This window comes from Peromyscus eremicus, chromosome 14, assembly GCF_949786415.1.
Source record: "Peromyscus eremicus chromosome 14, PerEre_H2_v1, whole genome shotgun sequence".
NCBI lineage: Eukaryota > Metazoa > Chordata > Mammalia > Rodentia > Cricetidae > Peromyscus > Peromyscus eremicus.
The window spans coordinates 10,898,865-10,922,912 of record NC_081430.1 but is presented as its reverse complement, the minus strand read 5'-3'; the positions used below and the strand labels follow the sequence as shown (position 1 = coordinate 10,922,912).

General features: G+C 40.4%; 1 protein-coding gene across 2 annotated transcripts in view; it reads left to right on the top strand.

Annotated features, from left to right (window-relative positions):
- The window catches only part of Znf277 (zinc finger protein 277), a 128,991-nt gene that overhangs the window by 84,931 nt on the left and 20,012 nt on the right, over positions 1-24,048 (top strand). For both annotated transcript variants that reach the window (XM_059279477.1, XM_059279476.1), the window contains 2 exons: positions 466-548; positions 23,496-23,587. In XM_059279477.1, coding sequence (XP_059135460.1) covers positions 466-548; positions 23,496-23,587 — 175 coding nt within the window. The remainder of the gene's footprint in view (positions 1-465; positions 549-23,495; positions 23,588-24,048) is intronic.

The following is a 24,048-nucleotide window of genomic DNA, read 5'->3' as shown; positions in this document are numbered from 1 at the left end:
AAAATTCACACAAATAATCTCACTCTCTTAAATTACACTTGCTCTCACTTGCATGATAACTAAAATTAAACTAATGTTTTTATTTTACTTTACTTAAATAAATCTGCATCAGAACTCTATCCCAGATACTAATGGACATGCACACCCCCCACCCACCTACACACACACACACACACACACACACACACATACACACCCCACACACACAGTGTAAGCTACAGGCAATGCTGGCCTCTGCTCCTCTTTGCCTTATTTTTTGAGGCAGAGTCTTTCCCTGAGCCTGTAGCCCATCAGTCAGCATAACTAGCTGGCCCAGCCCCAGGGGTCCAGCAGCCCAGGCTTTGACATCCTCATGCTCACACAACAAGCACTTCTTCTCTGACTGAACCATCTCTACTGCTGTAAAGAAGTCAATACTCCCGAAAAAAATCTGTTTTCTCACTTATTGTCCTAATCTCTCAACAGAAGAACAAGACAACTACTTTTTGTTGTGTGATGTGTTACCAGAAGATAGAATCCTCAGAGAAGAGCTTCAAAAACAGAGACTGGTAAGAATTTTAAAATATGAATAGTGTGTTAGAAGTACATACAAAAATCATTCTTGTTCTCTTTTTCCACTTTTATTTAAGGAAATTTTCAAAAATACACAAAATAAAAGACTATACAGACATGTCTTAAAACAGAAAATAATATTCACTTGACTGAAGGCTAAAGTATTCATTAGAAATGCAGAGAAGACCCTTGACTTTGTTTCCTGAGTTATCTCCAACGTAAAAAAGAGTCTGTATACCTTCGTGTAATTCTAGATGTTTAACACACACTGAGGTTCAACAATCAGGGAGAAGTGCCCTCAGCTGATCCAAATCAGGTTGATTAACCTTTTCTTTTTCTTTTCTCTGGAATGTGCTATGTAGTAGCATTTCCTTTATTCTCTGTTATGAATTAAGTGCATGACTCAATCAACATAATAGTCTCTCTTATTTTGTTTTATCCATAAGCAAGCAAATCTCAAAACCTTAAGCATCTTTATTTCTTACAAAAGATAACAGCACATAAAAAGCATAAAAATTTCTTTTTCGTAAGTTAGCCATGCATTTTAAGATGTTAATTTTATTTAATAAAATTGTTTCCTATTTATGACTTGTACTTGACTGTTATTTGCAATTGGCTTACTTTTCCTTTAACAGCTTCTTATAAGTATTTCTTTTATCTTTAAATCTGATTAAGTACATTATGAGGAGATTGTGAATTTAATTATCTATACTACATTCTTGAGAAACCTAGAATGAAAATACACCCTATAATATCTAGATATAGCATTGGAGAAAAAAACCCTGAAACATATTTTATCTTGTAAAAATCTCTAATAATTATTTTTACTAGTAAAAGAGCGATGATATTGTTGGATTTGGGTGTGCATATAAGAAAAATGCCTCTCCTGTACAGTAAACCCAGTGAAGAAACTGAACTTCCTATATTTCCTCCATCTCCTATAACAGTGTCTTATGTACATTGCCAAGCAAGGTTAACTTACTGTCTTGTTGACTGAATTTCATAATTGTTAATATCTGTAAGTTTTCTTGCTTTTTGCTTACTGTGGCCTTAGTCAAGAATGATCAAGCTTTTATGTTTCTGTATATAAATTCAAACCCTGCACTTAAGCCATTGCTCTCCCTCAGAGGGCAGAACCTTTACTATATGTCTACAGATAAACTCAGGCTCCGAAAAATATCCACCAACTATAGATGAGCTCTTTCATATTACTTTCCAGTCTGAAAGAATGATGGGTTTGATGAAAGTAAGCATCACAGCAGCTTAAAAGGACAAAATACAAATGAAAATGTGAACTACTGTCACGTGTAGCATCCCTGCTTTACACAACAATTATGCAAAGAATCCAAAGGTATAGCTCGTATCATGAGAGTGTACAGCTGAGAAGCCACATATATGTTCATAGTAACAGATAACATAGAATGGCTTACAGAGTTTTGAAGATTAAGTGAAACAATGCATGTAATACTCTTAGAATAATAGTTGGCATGTGGAAGCACTTGGAAAGTACTAGCCATAACAAGACTAACAATAACAGTACAGCGTCTTAAGCATTAGAATGTAGGAAGATGGCAAGTTGTAAAGACATCAAGAAAGATGTTCAAGGTGTGTCTGAGGAGCAGAATGACTGGATTTTTCTGAACTGGGAGCAGCATGAGGCAAACTGATAAAGGTAGATGATGGTACTAAACTGTAGAGACTTTGGTGCCGGGAGCATTGGCTGCATGATGGTAAAGATCCATGTATGTCTACTTCTTACCTATCAGTGTCATAAAAAGAAGACAGTGAAGGTAGCTGTGTAAAAGGTGTTTTAAAGCTGTCAAATTCTAGGAAAGAGCAAACCAACTTGGAGATACAGAAAGATGCTAAAAATTCCTGAGCGCCAGCTAGTGCCAAGCCTTTCGGTAGGTCTGACTGCACTGTGAGGTCATCCTGGTGGTAAGGAAAGATGAAGTTGCTCAGATTCGCAGAATGGATGGAAAATGGAGCTCTTGCTTTCAGCCATGCCTTCTGGATGTAGTCCTTTGCTCAGCATCCCACACACCTTGTACTGTTATTCTGGGCTTTGGGAATCACTGTCTGGGATGTTCCTGGTGTGATAGTACTGCATAAGGAGAAGTACTGAATTGGAGATTGAAAATGCAGAGGTTTACGATGTCCATCCAAAGGAAATCTTGTTCAGAGCATCAGTACAAAGTAAGAGAGACTGACCAAGAAGCAGGAAGAGAGGTTGAATTTGCAATCACCCCATTTTCTGCTTCATTGTGTGGAAGCTCTAAGTTAGTAGACTGGTCCTTCTTAGAGAGTTGGCAATGATCACAAGATATCTCTTGTATATAAAAAGGTGTTTCAATCAGTAGCACACATTTCTGGGGAAAAAAGTCTAAAGAAGTTATATGAGACAATATTCAGCAAAATATAATACACCATTTTTTTCTGAAAAAATAATAGATTTTAAAAATAATACTAAATAATTGCCCAAACAATAAAAATAAAGGCATGTTTTCATCATACACTGCAATTCTTAATAGCATTTATGTCCTTGGTACATAAGAACATCCGGGGCCGATGGTGGCCCAGACCTTTAATCCCACTGCTCAGGAGACAGAGGCAGGAGGATCTGTGAGTTCAAGGACATCCTGGTCTACATAGTGATTTCCAGGACAGCCAAAGCTACACAGAGAACCCTGTCTTGGGGGTGGGGGAACCCTTGAGAGACTGATACCCTCAGAGTCAGTCCCTCACTCTGCCACAGCTTCCTTGCTTTGCCCTTATATTGCTACCAGTTCTATTTTATCAGCTAAGTCCCCTTTATTAGTCAAAGCTTCAGTGTAGTTTCCAGAAAATGTACTGTAAGCCCACCAATGTGCTTTGCCGTACGGCACATGGAGTCTGGTCCATGTGAATAAATTCAGCTTAGTGTCAGCTCAGCTCCGTGAGAAGAGCCCCCAGAGTCACCATGTCGAGTCGGTGCCGCTGAACCGCATTGGTGACACCTGCATGCACACTGTTCCTTAGTGTTTATTCTCTCCCCTGAAACTCCAAGGAAAGCATTGGTTTTCATGCCATCTTGTGGTTTGCCCTTAGTTCAAAATGACTCTGTTCATGTTTGTATGTTTGCTTATTGTGTGTTTGGGTTTTTAAATTGTTGTTTATTTTGCTTAAGATGGGGTCTTGCTATGTACTGCAAACTGGGATCACATGTAAACCCTTATTGGCTACCTGAGGAGTAACCACCGTTCAGTGTCACCTTCTGGTCTCTTTTAAGAAAAGAACTAATCTTGTATTTAAATGTCCTTCCACAGCCCTTGCTCTGCTTGATGAAAATATGAATACTTTCTCATTTATAGACTCTAAGTGAGTTAAAGTCTCATGGCAGTAGATTTAAGGTTGGGGCAATTGATCTTTCTATACTTTATTTGAAACCTCTCCCCACCCCGATTTCTTGTCATTTGTGAGATTTGCAAGCTCCCAGATGTCTGTGTGCAAGAGTTTGATTCCTACTTGACACTTCTTTGAAATTGTTTTTAGCTGTATTCTGAAGGAATTACTGAGTTGGGAAAGGTTCCAGAGGGTCTGAATAGCCTATACACCTCCCTTAGCTTCCTGGTAAAAGGCTTTTCCCTTCTTCTTCTTTCATTATTCTGTCTCTCATCTGTCCGAGTTGATGTCCTCTGATAATTGTTTTACCTCTTTCATTTTGAATAGTTCTCCCCCAACCCCCGTTCAGTGTATGCACCTCCATGATGACCCCCACCATGCTGAAGGCCTGACTGTGGTGTTGGTGCACAGTAGGCCGAGTAGGCAGAGTAAATAGACACCAGTTCATCCTGCTCACTCCTGAACCCGGCTCTGAATTTCCCTCTATCAGATGTTCCTATGTTGATTTATCATCAGCATCTTAAGTTTGATATGCGTGAAAACAGAATTCCTTTCCCTGAACCAGAGCTTACTGTTTACCTTTTCTTACATAGTTAAACCACCATTCTTCTGGTCCTCAGCTTGGAAATGTCTAGAATTGTTTTAACTCGTTTGTTTCTTCACCACCATACTTACCTGTCAAGTCCTGTGAGTTGCAGGGAAATCCCATATCCTTCCTTACAGTCCTTATACTTTTTCTTTTCCTTGTCTGTAGCCCAACTTCCACACCAACCAAGATTGCTTCCAGACATATTAGTAAAATTAAACATGTCACTCCACTTTCTTCTTCAATCTCTACAGTAGTCTTTATCAAATATGTGTTCTGGAACTTTGGGGCTCAGACTGAATTTCCAGTGCCCTTCTTCCTCTTTCTTCCAACTACTGTATCTAGATCATATAACCAACACAGAGTTATCTTCTTCCAGGCCTTCTTCTATCCACCAGCATAGCACAGTATGAAAACAGCAGCAGCAGTCACCCCATGTGGGGCTATTGCTCAAGTGAAATCATACATATTTGTCTCACTTTTACTAAGGTATATTGGATCCTTTCAGGACTCTTATTTCACCAACCAGGAACAGCAGCCCACCTCGCTTCCTCTTAAATATGGATCTTAGATGGCGTTACTTGAATGCATACTTTCCAAGTATTTTCCCTGATGCAACCTGTCAGAATTGATGACCTCCTCTAACCTCTAATAACACACTATTTTATTTGTCTTTTCAATTACAGTTAGTTGCTTAAAAATCTCTCTTTTTGTAGCTGGGTGAGGTGGCACATGCCTTTAATTCCAGCATTTGGGAGGCAGAGGCAGGCAGATCTCTGAGTTCGAGACCAGCATGGTCTACAGAGTGAGTTCTAGGATATCCAGGGCTACACAAACCCTGTCTTGAAAAACCAAAATGTCTCTCTCTCTCTCTCTCTCTCTCTCGCTCTCGCTCTCGCTCTCGCTCTCGCTCTCGCTCTCTGTCTCTCTGTCTCTCTGTCTGTGTGTGTGTGTGTGTGTGTGTGTGTGTGTGTGTGTGTGTGTGTGTACAAGCACGAGCATGCATACCTTCCTTGATAAACCAGATACTTCTGAAGGGTTAGTACTGTTAGTCACTTCTTCATGTTCTCTAAGCCTAAAGGTGTTAGCTTGTTAGTTCTGTATAAAGCCATATAGTCAAATGTGCCTGAATTTAAAGAAAATAGAAAAGAGCCAAAGCAGACATACTTAATCAGTGAATTATATTTTCTTCACTTAAAGGTAAAAAACAAATCTCCTTTTCCTTTGTCTCCAGGAGAAAATATGTGGGATTCATAAGCACTCAGTAGGAGGACATAGCTCACTCCACTGGGAGGAGGGGATGCCCATGAACTGTAGAGAGTCTTCATATACCTTTGATTGTGAGCCTTGTCTTAATGACTGAGCCATCTCCCCAGCCCAGAGAAGCTGGGCTTGTGACAACATTCATGACAACTATAAATAATTTATGAAAATTTTAACCTGCATAGCAATTTGATCCTCTGGAGAGAAAGTGTGCTTTGTTTTTAATCCTATTTCATCTGTCTCACCTCACTCTACAATAAAGCAACAAAATGAAATTACATGTCTCCCACTGAGCAGACTTGTCTTTCCTATGCCACTTTTCTGTATAGATTTTACAGACTTTTAGTAGAAGATAATATTATTATATATCAGTCTCCTCAAATTAAAATATAAATACACTTCTATAGCTTTCTCATACGATGCCTGGCTTTGTAGAACATTATAAGTTTTAGAACTTCATCTAAAATAAATCTTCCCTAAATAAGCATAGAATGGCATTTCCTGGTGAATAGAACATGGTTAGTTTAACAGTCCAGCAGAGATCGAGGTAGCATGAATGGCCTTTGAATGATTTTAACCTTGGGATTAATTATGAGTTCAGAACCTGAAAATATTTATCTGCATCCCAAAGTTTACCATTTTGAACTTGTTTCTCTGATGCCTAAAATTTCCAAGTCATTTTCACGTGTACATTCTTTGTGTGGACTTAGGAAGGCAGTGTTATTGTTGCTTTGGATGGACAGACAAGATCAGAGGTTAGATGTGTGCAGTCGTGCCTTTTAGTGAACCTATAGGAAAGGAAGCACCTTGAACTGTTTCTCACCCCAAGCACCCTCATCAAGTCTGGTCTCCCTTCCTAAGCAAATGGCTTGTTTTTAAATTGGGTTTGTTAGAAAAGAACATAAATACATATGCAAGGAAATAAAAAATGTGTTGTCATTGGACATTTTATTCTCTTGGACCTAAGCTTCTTCTATTTTCTTTTAAAATTTGAAGACTATGTTTTCAATGTTTCTCTATCCACTAGAAAAACATAGGGCTGTGGCTGACCTGGTGCTGACTCAGCCAGTCCCGTCTCAGGCAGCTAGCACTGTCCTGAGACACGCCATGCTGGTAACTCTCTTTCATCTGTGGTCAGAAAGATGAACATTTCCAGTCAATCAATGCTGTCTATTCAGTTTTCAAATTCTCTCTATTTTTACCTAAGCTAGATTATTTTGTATGTTTATTAAAGACAGGGTACTGGCCTTTTTAACTTTCTCATATCTTTAACTCTTCTATTTTCATATTACCCTACACATCTACCTTTTTATGATGATAATCTGTTTTCTGTGAATGGTTAACACTTTTTATATTTTAGTTCTTAGCTTGGCTGGCAGGGGTGAGATATCTTGCTGTAGACTACATTGTGCTCACAGGTTACCTTCGCTCACCTGTCCTGTTCTGTGGTTATAGGCGCACACCACCCTGGATCTAGTCCATTTTTAAAGACATTCTGTCTGCTGTGCCTTCCTCCCTCTTCAAAGCTGCCTGATGAGACTCGCCGTCCCTTGTCGCAAGCAGATGGTTATTGACACTCACTGCAGCTTCGGAAAGGGTGGGAGGTACTGATGTCTGTTAAGAAGGTGAAATATTAGTCAGATGAAATCGCGTGGATTTGGGGGAGTGAAACAACATCCAGTAAGTTTCCCTCCAAGGAGTGTGGGCATATCTCAGAGTTACAGTGCTTGTCTAGCATGTGTGAAAACTTGGGCTTAATCCCCAGCCCTGCAAAATGTGAGGGGTGGGTGGGAGAAAAGGAGAGACTCTCTCTGCGTTTTCTCTTTGACTTGTTTTGCTCACTGACATGGACGGTCTTTGTTTCTTCATTGAGATGCTTTGATTTTGACTTTCCACTTTTGTCACAAAATGATGAGAAGGTTTTATCATTATTACGAAAACATAATGCCATTGATAATCTTTGATAGTCATTCCTGTCTCTGCTGTGCTCTACATATATTAAATATCTTTAGTGAGAACTGCTACTCAGGTCATCAAATTCTTTTTTTGTTTTATTTTTGTTTTTTGTTTGTTTGTTTGTTTGTTTTTTGAGACAGTATTTCTCTGTGTAGCTTTGGAGTCTGTCCTGGATCTCACTCTGTAGACCAGGCTGGTCTTGAACTCACAAAGATCCACCTGCCTCTGCCTCCCAAGTGCTGGGATTAAAGGCGTGCACCACCACCACCTGGCCCAGGTCATCACATTCTTACAGATCATCCTTTTCTAATACCATTTAGCACCTTTGACACTTGAAAGGAATTCTTTTGTGGGAATGGGATTGCAGCTGTCTATCAAATTTAGATAAGCTACAGGTAAGCTCCACTCTGAGAGTAGCTTTGTGCTAAGCATCTCTGCACAAAACTGAATCATGGTCCATTGACCTTTAAGCTTCAATTAGTGAAATGTATTGTGCTTTTCTGATTCCTGCATACTGGGTGTTGCAGACAAGGATTGTGACTGGGAAGGATAAGTTTTGGCTTATAGGCTCAAAGGGGTCAAGGTTGTCTGCCCCATCTCTTCTAGAAGAATAAAAGTGATTACAAGACAAAAGACGCAGAAGGATAACACAACACACCAGACAGTGTACCTGTACGGCGCACGAAAAAAAGAACCAAAATCGGGACAATGGCCTCTATCATTGTGAGCGAGCCCCATCTGGCAGGCAGCCTCTCTCTCTGTAAGTGAGCCCTGTCTGGCAGGAGTGACCTGCTCTGTTCCACTTCAATTTCCAATGGGACCCACTTCCTGTCTGGTGGGTCTGAGATGTCTCCCGACCCACCTGGTGCTGGCGCCACTAGCACGTTCACCTGATGGCTCACCAGGGCCTCCAGGATCGGCTCAAGCCTTACAAAGTCACATGTAACAGAGACGAACAAAGACAGAGAGCTCTCATTTAGTTTCCGGTTCCTTAACCAACCGCACAGTGTGTCAGGGGTCTGGGGGAAGGGGCTATCCCAGACAAGCCCCCAAATGTTAGGGTCTGCAGATCACCCCACAAAAGACCACCACTCATGTATGCAAAAGCAAGAGTGTTTATTTCTCAAGAGAAGAATTCCTGCATGCAAGGGTCGGCCACCCAACAAAATGACAACCACCCCCAGAGAAGCTCGCAGGCTCCTTTTATAGACAACCAGGAGGAGATTAGGTCATCCTACACATGATTGGCCAAGTGAGCAGCAGCCACACTAATACGTTTCTGATTGGCTGGGGCTGTCAGTGCTGAATCATGACTTGTATGCAGTATCTCCCCTACCTGCCCTATCAGAAACCTAAACTGAAACAGAAACTGAAACTCAGGCCTAGTAGAGGCTGGGGCCAGGAGAAGCCCATCCTGGTGCTACCATGTCCTCTCAGTATGAGTGTTGGTAGATTTTTCTTGTTGTTGTTTTTGTTGTTGTTCCTCTAATTTTAAGAAATTCTCTTCCTGTTTTCCTTATCCTAGCAGAAGTGATGCACCTGACTGATTGGTGATGCACTACCAACCCTGACTGATTGATCAAGCACTGCCCTCCATGACTGATCAGGCACTGCTCTCCATGACTGATTGATCAGGCACTGCCCACCCTGACTGATTGATCAGGCACTGCCTTCCATAGCTGATTGATCAGGCACTGCTCTCCATGACTGATTGATCAGGCACTGCCCACCCTGACTGATTGATCAGGCACTGCCCTCCATGGCTGGTTGATCAGGCACTGCTCACCCTGACTGATTGATCAGGCTCTGCTCACCCTGACTGATTGATCAGGCACTGCCCTCCATGACTGATTGATCAGGCACTGCTCACCCTGACTGATTGATCAGGCACTGCTCTCCATGACTGATTGATCAGGCACTGCCCTCCATGACTGATTGATCAGGCACTCCCCACCATGGCTGATTGATCAGGCACTGCCCTCCATGGCTGATTGATCAGGCACTCCCCACCATGGCTGATTGATCAGGCACTGCCCTCCATGGCTGATTGGTAGCCATGACTTTAGTGCCCCTTTGGGTAAGGTAGATGCTTTTTTTCCTTTCAGAGAGTTGAAACATACAGAGAGATACACAAACACTTGTATTCTGCTAAGTGGATAAGATAATAAAGTATAGCTTGAGGAGCCCTTTTCCCTGCTGTGGGCATTAGAGATGCATTTGGGGTTTTGTTTTTGTTTTGTTTTGGTTTTTTGGTCCAAGTGTAGATTCAGGTAAATGAACATAGAGCTAAGTCTGGAAGGGCAATAGAAAAGGCACCACTATTTTCATATAAGGAAGTAGGCAGAATTCTTTGGTAGTCTCCCTTCTGGTAGTAGAATGGAGACAATGGCAACTGGTTGAGAATAACCCTGGCCGGTTCAAGCACTCAAGGGGAGGAGAGTCACGACTCCTTTCAGTTTCTTCTCCTGGCTCACACCCAGCTTGAGTGGTGTCTTCTCAAAGCTGATGTGAATGGCGCAGCATCATCTCTTCAGGAATGTGAGCTGAGACACACTGTGACTCTAGCCTTGCCAAACTACCTGTATTGAAGAGACAACTGACCCCACCAACTTGTCAGAAATACATTCTAGAACTATTATTATTGGTTGCTATTTTTATTTGCTTTTTAACCATCTTATTAATAAATTTCTAATTTAATTGCCTCCATTACACTTTGCCAGAAGTTTGTCTTTGCAGCACTCTGTGTGCTAACAGAGTGTGCCACTCATTACCAGGTACTTTTGTAATACCATCCAATCCAAGCCAGGCATCTTACTGAAAATGTGACCCGTGTTTGAAATTGTGAGTGTAGTATATAAAGTACAATTCTGAAGGCCAGTAGTTGGTACTGAGAGGGTACGTGTGATGGAACTTAGAAATTACTGATTTTAGCATACTCTTTAGTAAATCTCTATCCCTCTTCCTCCTTGCTCTTGTTAGGAGCATGTGACAAAGCAAAAACACTTCAGGGAACAAAAAGGACAAGAGTGCTTGTCTAGCGTGACCAAACTCTGGTTCAGTCCTCAGTGTTGCCTGGGGAGTAGGAGAGACTAGGGCCCCAACGTTTCCTTCTAGACCGTGCCTCCAGTGACCTGAAAACTTCCTTCTAGGTGCTACCATGTAGTTTACACCAACTTCAGCAGTAACAGCCTGGGCACCAGCCCTGTAACAACTGAGCCTTTGGCAGAAACTATAATCTAATCCTCAGTGTTGCATTACCCATCTCTAGACTCAACGCTGAGACCCCCCAAAACAAAGTACAGTTTAGTAAGAGAAAAGCATAGAGGGTATGAAAGATAAGCTTCACTTGTCAGGAAAGCCTTCATAGGAAGTGCAGATCCAAAGAAGAAGCTAGTCAGAGAGTAAGTCCGAGTTCTCTAGAGGAACAGAACCAATGGAATGACTGTACATTGAAGGGGCTTTACTAGACTAGCTTACAAGTGTGTCAGAGTAGTCAAACAGTGGTTGTCTGGCATTCCAGAGTTTGGGGGTGCAGCAGCTTAGCCAGTGTGTTCCATAGTGTTCTTTTGTGTGTTCATTATATATCTACAATAACTTCACACACCAGCTTCCCCAGGTTAGGTCAGACTCGTAGGTTAGGGACAGTCCTCCCCTCTGACACCAGCTGCCTGTGCTCTGATAAACTAGCTACAATGCAAAGGTACCCAGTCTTTCAGAGTCAGTGATTGGCCTTAGCAATTCCCAGGGCCCTGGAAAACACTTGTAGCTGGAGTTTTCCTGTGTCTACCTGGCTCCTGCAGCCACTCAGACTCAAGTAAACACACAGATTTATATTACTTATAAACTGTATGGCTGTGGCAGGCTTCTTGCTATTTAGTTCTTATATTTTAAACTAACCCATTTCTATAAATCTATACCTTGCCACGTGGCTCATGGCTTAGCGGTATCTTTACATCTTACTTTTCATTGCGGTGGCCACTGGCAGCGTCTCCTGACTCCGCCTTCTACTTCCCAGAATTCTCCTCTCTGCTTATCCTGCCTACACTATACTTCCTGCCTGGCTACTGGCCAATCAGTGTTTTATTTATCAATCAATCAGAGCAACACATTTCACAGCATACAGAAAGACATCCCCAGCAAACACTGTTTTAGGATCCTTGTCATTACAGCAGTAGAATAAAAAGCAGAATAGGCCAAGCAGACTCCAAGGGCAGAGTCTAGGAGATTCCCTGTTCAGAGCTCTCACTATCCCTTGAGAGGTATTACCCTTCCAGCACATCTGTGTGTGCGAAGACTGGCTGTCTCTGACCAGGAAATCTTCCTCCAGGATTGGTTTCCAAGCTTTTACTGAGACATCTTCAATGGTTGATTAAATCATTGACCACACCCAGGGGTCCTGTGGCTCAGAGCCCAACCTACTAAAATCACCTGGCTGGTCTTTCGGCTTAGCTGACCATCATCCTGAGTCATCTGTGTAGCATAAGTAATCAACCATAATAAGAGGGTCCACTGAGTAACAGAGTAACACAGTCTGGGAAAATTCAAAGTGTTTATAAATTACCTCCCAAGGACAGGGACAATGACCAATCAAATTCTCCACTGTACAAACCCCCTACCTGGTCTGTTTTCCTTTTCTAAGAAAGCCGAGAACCAAATGTGGGTCACCTATAAGGGAGGGTGTATATTCTTTTCATTTTTATTTTCAGTAGATTATGCCTGTTTATCCACTTTCTCTTCTCTTTTTCTCAAAACTGTGCTTCCTTGTCTTACATCAGCCCAAAACACTTATTAGAATAACTGTAGGCATTAAAGGACCAAACAGCTCTGGGAATGGCAAGCTAGAGGAACAAGAGGTTCTGTTGCCGACCTGTGGGCCCTGAGGGCCACTGCCATAACTGTGCTAGGAAGATGGTCTGGACTAGAGAATTGCCCAGGGTCCCCTGACCAAGACACCCTAGCAGACTCTTCTGACTGTCCTTGTTCTGGATTTGTCTTGTTAATATAGCCATTTCGTCTAGATTCTTCATTTTAAACATTAGGGTTGTTGGGTTTGGTTTGTTAATATAGCCATTTCGTTTAGATTCTTCATTTTAAACATTAGGGTTGTTGGTTTTGGGGTTTTTTTGTTGTTGTTGTTTGTTTTTTGTTTTTCTGCTAAAATGTTTTCCAAATGCTTCACTCCTACACTTACTGTTTTTATTCTTAACCTTTTCAGCCAGGTTCCCATTTTCCTTTTCTACCTCTGCGTCACTCCCCATGACTCTGCACCTGCAGCTTTATTGAGGTTTCCTATGCTTCCTGCTTATGAATAAAGATGAAAGACTCTGCACTGACCCCTTCGCAGCTCTGTCCCTGTGAGACAAACGTACAGCTTGTTACTATGACTCATTGCCTGATGCACAAGCTGACCTTGTATTCTTACCACTGTGGTTCCCATGCAAGCCAATTTTATAATGAAAACCCCATCTCATTATTCCAACTGCTTTGAGAAACTCAAGCATATAACATCTGTGACATTCACTCCATCTCTCCTCTCTGAAACCCACAAATAAAGCCTGATTTATAGCCCAGCATGAAATTTCTTAGAAAAATAGAACCACAAAGCTAATGAGCTTTGATTTGCACATCTTTATCTTTTTGTTCATAAATGACTCTAAACATATGCTAGCTGCTAAGATGTACAAAGAGAAATGCGAAGAATGAGAAGAAAAGTAAGGGGCGGGGGGGGGGGGTGCTTTCTTGATAGCCCAAGTAGCCCAGGCTGTTTCTGGGCAGCCCAGGCTGACCAGTGTGCCAGGTCAGCACCAGGCAACATGTATGTTATGGAAGAAGCACAGAGGTTAAAGCTTAGTTTGGGTTGTGGTTGTTTGGTTTCAGTCCTTGTGGGGCTTAGGGTGGGGTTGGTTTGACTTGATGATGATGATGATGTTTTATTGTTTCATGTTCAAAGTAAACAGCAATAAGAGTGCAGATGTTAGGGCATGGAGACCACGGGTCTCTTCTACCTTGACTCTTCCTCACTAAAGGATCTGAGCAAGCTAAAGCCAACTCCACTCAACAGACATTCGTACTCTATCTAGATGCACACTGGGTCTGCATGGATGAATGAGAACAGTTCAGCCCTTCATGAGCTTGTCTGGTGAAAAACGTTTAGAGAGATTTACAGTATTGAGGCTTTCCTGGCCACCATCCATTTACTCTAATGTTATTGACCTCAGAAGTTTTCGCTTTTCCATATAACAGAACCGAGTCGCTGTTGAATTATTTTGTGGTTTCAGATTTCGAGGCAGGATATCTACAACCCAGGGTGGTCTAGATGTAGTGAAGAATGTTCAAATAAATTATTGGGGCAATTGAAGAAGTCTACCTGTCACATAGCTGCCACTTAAAGTCTGTATTTTCTTAGGAGAAATAGTGATAGTGTTATGGCTTTGAATCATATACAAGGTAACTGCAAGTTATTTTTAAATAATTCAGCTAGAAAATAAGAAATGCATAAGGATGTAATTTGTGTGTAGAAGTGGGGGAGGGCAGATGGCAAATGTTCACAGCTGACAGACATGAAGGATAGGCGTTTCACTGTACTATTCTTCTAACTTCTCTCTTGAAAAGAGCCATTTCATAATAAAAACTGGGAGATAAGGTAAAATAGTAACTAAGTTAAAGGAAAGCTGCTTCTAGTAAATAGATTCCCACTTACTAACTCATGCAGCATGGCATATCTCCATGTCTTCTTAATTTACTAAGTTGATGACAATAGATAAAACTGTTATAGACAAAATAGCATTGTGATTTAAATATTTATATGTTTTATTTTACATATAGCTACTATCTGACCAAAAGAATTTATCTTATTTGGTGTTTTTATCTTAAGAAATATGGAGAATTTCCTTTCAGTTTAGCACTCCCAGGAGTAAATCCTTGTAGAGTAGATACAGACAAACCATGATACGATTATTCATGGCTTTTTATCTAGTGCTGGGATCAAACCCAGGGCTTTGTAGATACTAGGAAAGCACTCTGTCACTAAGCTACAGTCCCAACTCACTTTAATAATTTAAAAAAGTAAAACAAATTTAATTAATAAAAATGAAAAATAAATAACTGTGCTGTGAAAGTACATTTGTCTTGCTTAATGATTGGAATTGATAGCTACCACTCTACTTCATTTCCTCTTCTTGACTTGTACCCCCTGTTTTGCTCAACAAGCTGTCTTAGGAGTGTATTTTTATGCATTTAAGATTCATACTTATTAAAATTATGTATGTTACAGTCAGAATTAAACTGGTAATTTTAAGTATATACCTATCCCTGAAGCAATGTAAAATTCTCTGTGTATCTCTTTAGGCTGCATAAATTATCTATTATATGTTTGAAGAGAACAAAAAAGAAACTTTAGGACTTTAAAAATCATAACCAACAATCCTTCCTTTTATTAAAGTAGTTTCCTATACAGTAGGTTCTTCTCTTGAGACAATTACCAACTTGCTGTGAGCTCCCCGGTATACATTCTCTGCACCAAACACAACTCTTTCCTCAAAGGGAACAAAAATAGATTATTAAAGAGTCAAATCTGAGTGACTGTGGCCCTGGAACACAGACATTCCATGTGCAAATAGGCTCTTGAGCATTTTGTAGTTACAGAACAAAAGAAAGCCATAAATCAAGGCAGTTTTCAAATACATCAGTGGAAACGGGCAGACGGGCCGCAGCAAAGCCAGGGAAGCTGTCCTCCGGCAGTGTCAGATGCTGTCTGGCAGCACTCTTGGCTTTGGGGTTGATGGCAGCCAGGAGTCAGTTAATACACCCCAAAAGGTCTTACCTGGTAGTCACAGTGGCATTAGATCAGACACAGAAGTAGGCAATAAATGGCTCTTATGAGGCCTAAAAATAGCACCAAACCATTTGACTCAAGGCCTGCAATGTTCCAGGCTGCTACAATCACAGGAGTTCTAATCAATCAACCTTGTGGAATCTGTAAACACAAGTTCTGAATTTTCCCAGAATCTTCACATCATGGTGCTAGAAATGGAACCCAAGACCTTGTGTGTGTTTGGCAAGCATTATCACTGAAGCATTCTAGCTCTGCACAATCACAGTGTAGATACCTTCCCGCAGATGTGGGATTGTTCTGAGAACATCCTTTTACACACAAACCATCCGCAGTAAATACAAGCCCTATTTCAGTAAGGGATCTACAGGATCATTAATCCTTTGAGAAGCCCATTTTGATCTTCAGCAGAGCATGTAAATTTGTAGTGTGTATATAGTTGCAGCTCATTTTCCATTAGTACTGATTGTTAGTACAGCTTCCTGAAGAAGCAATATACATGCCTGGCCAATTTAACTGGCAAAAGGAAGTGCCACACGATGGTCTAGGATGGCAGCTTTAATTATTGGCAAGGTGTTTTCATGGGAAATTAGACATCAGCAGAAACTGAGCCTTAGGAAGGAGTTGTGTCAAAGGTAGCATTGTGCACTAGTTAGTCAGAGAATTGAAAGACTACAGAACTCCTAAGTCACTGTTGGCTTTCCATTCCACTCACCTTAGAGAGGTAGCATTTTGACTAAGTTTTGAGGGGTTAAGGCAGAGGGCAGAAAACTCCCACTGGGCAAAAAAAGCTGTTTCCCAGGCCCTTGCCTGGTTAAAAAAATCAAAATGAGTCCTTGATACCTGCTAGTTGCAATGCTATACAAATTGTTTTCTTGCTTTACCTGTAACAGAGTTACATGAAGAAACAACATAATAGAAAGCTTTGAAGATCTTAAATTAGAGTCAAGTGTTATGGAGCAGTACTAAAAATTATGCATTTTATTCAGTAGAAAACTAGAAACCAGCTGGGCTGTGGTGGCCAATGACTTAAATTCCAGCACTTAGGAGGCAGAGGCAGGCCAATCTCTGATTGTGAGACAAACCTGGTCTACAGAGAGAGTTCCAGGACAGCCAGGGCTACACAGAGAAACCCTGTCGCAACCCCCAACCACCCACCTCAAAAATAAAAGCAGAAAGAAAGAAAACGAAAACTGGGAGCCAATCATATGCTCCTTGGGGGTTATTACATACAAGCTTTCATGGATTCACTTCTGATGTGGCACACTCTTTATATTTTTACAACCCTTTCTCCCTCCTTCCATCCCTCTGTCTGTCTCCCTCCCTCCCATCGTCCCTGCATCAGATAATCGTATTTTAAATAAACATACAGAGTTTATTTCTCTGGCAAAATCACCTCTCTGGCACTTGATAACCTCAGCAGATGGAAATCTCAGAGAACCCATAAGAGAGATGGCATTCTCAGCAGGAGGTAGTAACGCTGCCTGGGAGAGCCAGCCTCCAAGGCAGCACAGGGTTTGAGAGGAATCCACGGCATTGGTGTAAACTAGGACTTTTCTGTCTGAGAGGTTAGGGAAAATGAGGACACTCGCGTATTTTCCTGATGGATTCTCTCTTTATTCTCTCATGTTGTTCTCATCATGCTGTTCTCTCTCATGTTGTCTCTCATGTTGCTCTGATCCTTCATGTCTTTTTAAAGCTTATATATCCCAACAAACTCTTTCAGGCAAAAGGTCACATACAAGTTCTCAAGTGAATGATTATAGATAAAAAAAAAAAATAAAAAAATAAAAAAAATTGTCCCAGGCAAGGGAAAAGCAAATCAAACTAACCCATGACTATGTAAACATTTTGAACTAACACTTTGTAATTAGAAGTCGTAAATTCCGAATTCTTCTAGATTTCAGAGTTGCCTGGTGAGTGCTGGGTTTTGGAACAAAGATGCTAGGGGTGTCATAGATTCTCTAGTTCAGGCTTAGGTACCATATATCTTTTAGTATCAGCTCAGCCAGCACTTTCCATGACACTTTAAATCTCAAAATGTACTTTCTGCTCTGTGTGTGACTCCTGAATATCAAGAAAAACCTGTAGCCCTATTTTCGGGCTATAGGGTCAAATTATTTTCTATAGCCCTGACTAATCAGAATTATATTCACAAATTAAGGTCAGGAAGTGGTGCAAAGAATTAGTCATTTGCCAGCTAGCAGTAATTGGTCTATTTTGTATTTATGGCCTAGCCAGACACTTCAGTATATCCTTGTGAACTAAAGATTAATTTTCTGGGAATGTTTATCTTAGGGATAACAAGACCATGGTCTAATCTAAAGCTATTTTGAAGCTTAGTACCACCTAATGGTGCACAAGAAACCTGTGACTGCAATTCTCAGCATCAAGATGAAAGGAATTTGAGCTATTCTGGCTCCCAGTAATCTTTAATTTGAGCTGTGATCAGAAGCAGCTCCTTAGGGGGAACTCATGGGCCCTGACTGTGTAGCATATCCTTGTATTCATTTTTGTTCATCAAAATTATACAGCTTAAGGAGAAATCATCTTCCTGACAATCCACAGATAAAAATTCAAGTAGATCTGCATGTTTTCAGGAGATAAACACACTACAATATAGGCAGTAGGTGACTCCCCACATCCTTATACATCATATCAGATACCAGAGAAAAGATTGTAGCAGCAACATGTGAAAGCACTCCAGAAGACATTTCAGAGTCTGTCATCTTGTAGCCTTGTCTAAATGAGATTGATCCATCAGAGAGTTTCCTCCTATGGACTGACACCTCGAACCTCAATTGCCACTTGCTACTCCCCCTCCCCCCACATGGCTACTGGCAAGGCAGTAACTATCATATCACAGCAAAGGCAGGCAGCAGGTGTTGCTCATTCTTGGATGCCAGCATATTTGACTTAGTTATGTTCTTAGTATTTGATGGCCTCTGTTTCTTCAGCTCATCTTGGAAACTCCAGTAGTTTAGTTCCAGGCTCAGACAATAAGCCAAGGGTCTAACAAATTAGAATAAGTAGAAATCGGGTGTAGCTGGGTGTTAGATGCAGAAGTAAACCCACTAACAGTGAAAAGAAGCTCTGTGACTAGCAGGTGAACATAGATGGCTGTAGAAGAGAGTAAATGCAAATAAGGTAAACCGAACAACTACATCATTTGTAGAGGTAAGAAGATCCTAAAAGTCAAATAGATTTGTGTTACAATACACTATAATAGTAATATTTTCTAGCTAGAACTCTGCATTGTAAACAAGTCAAATTGCATCTTGTATTTGGAACACAGAGAAAAGCATGGAAGGCCATCTCCAAAACCATCCTGTGCACAATTAAGCCATTGCATACCAGATTTAAATTCCAATGATCTAGAAAATGAATTTGTGTAGAGTACTTCCTTTTCTAATTACATCAAGAGTAAGGCATAATTATTTTGTGTATTTTGTTATTCCTATTGTATTAGTGTGCTCTAAACCTCCAACTGTTGAGAAATCCTCCCATCTGATTCTTTTCAGTGACGCTTGTATGGGTGCTTTGTAGGAAAATATTAGTGTTTTTCTAACTCTCTAGATCTCTGTCTGAACTCTTTTTTGTTTGTTTGTTTTGTTTTGTTAAGGCAGGGTTTCTCTGTCTTAGAACTCATTCTATAGACCAGTCTGGCCTTGAAATCACAGAGATCTGCCTGCCTCTGCCTCCCAAGTGCTGTGATTAAAGAAGTGTGCCACCACCACCACCCAGCTGACCATTGCAACTCCTATAAAGGAAACATTTAATTGGGGTGGTTTACAGTTTCAGAGGTTTAGTCTGTTATCATCATGGTAGGACATGACAGTGTGCAGGCAGACATGGTGCTGGAGAAGGAGCTGAGAGTTCTATATCTTGATCCACAAACAACAGGATGTGAACTGTGTGCTGGGTGTAACTTGAGCAGAGGAGATCTCAAAGGCCACTCCCACAATGACACACTTCCTCCGACAAAGCCACACCTTCTAATAATGCTGCTCCCTATGGGGGCCATTTTCTTTCAAATCACCATAGGAATTGGAGGGAATGATGTCAAAAGTGGAAAGGAATGAGAGAGCGTGGGGATGAGGGTCAACCGAAAGCACTGTTACATGTATAAAGTTGCCAAAGAATGAATTAAACCCATACATTTTTTTTTTGAGAAAATAGATTGTATTAGAGAAACATTGAGAAAATAGCCACAAATGGCTTTAATTTACATATCCCTGATGGCTAATATATTGGATGCTCTTCAAGTATTTGTTGGTTGATTATTTTATTTTACTTGCTTTTGAGAAGTCTGTTCAGTTCATTATTGGTTGGGTAATTTAGAGGTTTGGTATTTAATTTCTGCACCTCTTTATATATTATAGTCCCCTCTCTGATGTACAATTGGCCAAGATTTTTCTCTTTAGTCTGGTGACCTTTTCCTTGCTGAACAGAAGCTTTTTTATGTTTCAAGCAGTCCCAATCGTCAGTTCTTGCAGTTATTTTGTGCATAGTCGGTGTCCTTTTCAGAAGGACATCTGTGCTGTTTGCTCCAGCAGCTCAGAGTTGCCGGGTCCAATCCCTAGTGAGTTGATGGTTGTGGTTAAAGACAGTTCATTCTTCTACATGAGGAAGTCTGGTTTTCCCAGCACCATTTGTTAAGTGTGGTTTTCCAATATATGTTTTTGACAGCTTTGTCAAAATTTAGGTAGCTATAAATATGTGAGTTCATTTCTGCGTCCTCCGTTCTATTCCAGTGGACTACATGATTATTTTTGTGCCAGTGTCAGATAATTTTTGTTACTATGGCACTATAGTGTCATTTGACATCAGGTATTGTGATGGTTCTAGCTATTTCTGCTAAAGGTTGCTTTAACTTTTGGAGGTTTTCATGCTTTCATATTAATTTTAGGACTTTTTTTCTAGCTTTATTAACAATATTACAGGAACTTTGATTGGGGTTATATGGAATTTGTAGATTGCTTTTGGTGTTCTTACCATTTTCACACTATTAATAATTCTGACAATCCATGAGCATGGTAAGTCTTTTGAAGGGTTTTTTTTGTTTTTGTTTGGGTGGGTGGAGGGAGTGTTTGTTATTATTATTGTTGTTGTTTTGTGTGTGTGTGCATGCACACACATGAATGTGGGAGCTCTTGGAGACCAAGGGAATTGGATCCCCTAGAGCTATAGTTGTAGAAGTTTGTGAGCCTCCCTGTGCCTGGGTTCATGGGACAAAATTCAGATCCTTTGTAAAAACAATATAAGCTCTTTAACCCCTGAGCCATCTCTCCAGCTCTTTAGGAAGGATATTGCAGAGAATTTGAGCAAAGCCGAGCATGGCAGCATTCATCTATAGTGAGAAGAATGATCAGTTGAGTCCAGGAGTTCAAGGGCCAGATATTAGAAGAATCCCAATACGTGTCTCTTGGGCTCCTTCTCCACATCATTAGTTCTTACTGCTTGTCCAAGTTCTATCTGTCTTAGCATCCTGAGATCATTTTTTTTTTCTGCCTAGTAAGGTAGCTACTGTTGGTATTCAGCTATCCTGTTAGTCTGAAAAATATCCCCTAGCAGAAAATAACTAATGTGTTAATTTTTTTCTCTCAAAGATCACGCTTTGGCTGTTGTCCAATGCCTGAAAATACAGAAAATATATACAGAAATTGGTTTTATTGTGGTTTCTCATGAAAGGGTAGGTTTAGTGTCCATTGTTCCGTTGTGGCAGAAGCTAGAGGTTACTGACTTGATTTTCATTAAGATGGCTTCTTAAAGCTGAGCAAGAGCTCAGCCACTAAAGTCTAAGGCTCCCTAAAGGCTCACACACCAAAGTGACAGAGCTCGACTTCCAAGATGGCTTCTTGGTTTGTTTTGTTTTCTTGGATGAACATTTCTAGACGTTTGATGATGTATTTCCAAAAATACTATGTAGTATACCTTAAGATTCAAGATTCCAGCTCATCATATGCTAGTCTTTAAGTTTTTGTAGAATGAAGTGACTTCTGTGAAGTTCTGTTTGGAGTCCCATGTTAGAAGAAAATGTAGAGAGAAGCCTATAAATATAATGTAAGAACACATCATGACTGTTTTTAAACTTCAAAGATTTCATTTCTTTTCAGAAGATAAAACAGGCAACAGTTACCAGAGATGATGGGAATTATGATGAGAACTTATTTGATCTAAATAACATTAAATTTCATCATTTAGTGATGAATGTACAGTTTAAACACTTACATAAATTATCTGATCTTCGTTGTTTGTTTATCTATTTATTTTGAGATAGTCTCTCACTATGTATTTCTGACTGACCTGGAACTCACTATGTAGACCACTCTGGCTTTAAACTCAGAGAGATTCACCTGTCTCTACCCCAAGAGTGCTGGGGTTGAAGGCAAGCACCATCAGGCCCAGATAAATTCTTTGATTTAATCTTGTGAACAGTAATGTGAGGCAATATTTTCTGTATGCTTTTAATATTTTGGTTTTCTGTTTGGATTTGTTGTTGTTTTGTTTTATTTTGCTTGTGAGAATGAATCTGGACTGTGTAGCCAAAGCTGGCCTGAACCTCTTTGGGTAGCCCAGTGAGTCTCCAACTTGTGATCCTCCTGCCTCAGCCTTTTGAGTGCTGAGAATACAGGCATGCACCACCAAGAGATGGCATTTTTATTTGTACCTTAAAGTAAGTCTTATGGAGATAAGTAAAATATTGACTATAGGTGGAATTCGGATTTCCAATCCAGATCATCCCAGGCCTTCCGAGTGCTCTCACCTGTTGTATCGAAGTAAGAAATCAGAGTCACACTGGATCTGATAACAGCTAATGGCTTGTAAAATTAAAAAGAAAGGAATGAACGCACCTCCCAGAAAGACAATGTGTAGAGCCACCCTGATTAGAGCAGAACATTTTAAAATCATTTCAGTTGCAGTGCCACACGGTAATTATACATAAAAGCACTGTTTAATAAATGGCTTTCTGCCTTTGATGGAAGTCGATGAGAGAACGATTGCCGTCATGGTTACTCTGATACTTATTTATAGTAATTTCATAATAATTTAATAAAACCTGGACTGGGAAAAATGGCTTTGGAGATAGTGGGGGAATTGTCAGAACTTGATTACAAACTGAACGGAGGTTTTGAGGATAAGATCAGTCAAAGACCCTAGCGGATTCTGGTCTGAGAGAGTGAAGAGAGGAAAAGATGGACATAGACCAAAGGAAGGTTCGGGAAGGTGATAAGACCGGTCCTTGCTGACTCTGAGTTTCACCCATTGCTGTCTGACTGGGGTGGTCTACTGCTGTGTGCATACTTAGTTCTTCATTGTTTTCTTAATTGAAAACAGATTCTTTTTCATAAAGTATATTCTGATTACAGTTTTCTCTCCCCCAACTCCTCCCAGATCCTCCCCACTTCCCCACTCACCCAAATCCATACGCTGTCTCTCTTTCATTAGAATATAAATAAGCTTCTAAAAAACTAATAATAAGATAAAATGAAAACAAATTCAAATAGGATAAAATAAACAAACATGGGGAGCGTCAAAGAAAAAGATGCTGAGAAGTACACATTCACAAACACAGAGAACCCCTAAAATAAAACCATAAACCATAACAAGTAAACAAAAGATCTATAAGGTTTAAAAAAAATGTCCATACACAGCATTGTGAGACAAAAAATAATAACTTTCAAAATACCCCGAGTTCATTTTGTGTTGGCCACCTCCTGCTCTTCTTGAGTGAGGTTTGTATTCCCCTGGAGAGAACTGATAGAGACTTAGAGTTTCAGTGTCAAGACAAGAACAAGAAATTTGAAGTATGAGCAGCTTTCATACATGACCTTTGTACTCTTAGACTCTCATTCAGACTGGTATTTCTCAGTGACTAACTGCAGATATTGAAGATAACCTCATAAATCTTTTTATAATTTACAGAAAGAAGTCCTGGATCAGCAACAGCGAGAGCGAAATGATACGAGCTTCCATGGTGTGTGTATGTTTTGCAGTGAGGAATTCCACGGAAACAGGTTTTCCATTCTACAACTTTCTTAAATGCTTTGGGCCAATATGTCATCTCTGACATTTATTACAGGATTTTTTTACTTGGATTAGAGCAAACCTCAACCCCACATCGAATCATAACTCATCTTAGCCCCCATTTTGTGGTCTTCTTGGGTCTTTTCTGGGTCTTCATACAGCCTTAAATTTGTGTATGGTCTTCTAAAACCCCCAGATTTATCATAACTTCTCAAAAGGCTTCATGATGTCTCACTCCCCAGATTGCCTGGGGTGTTTTATCTAGTATAGTATTTGCCACAATTGATAGTTTTCCTCAAGCAGCTGCAGTATTTAAAAGAAAAACAGGTCATTGGTTATTTGGACTAATGCTCAGGTGGTGAGATTTTGTTCTCTAAGTCAGCTGAGAACTTTGTGACGAGAGCTTGGGCAGCATCTATCAAGCAGGGTTGGTGGTGACACTCTTCAGGGA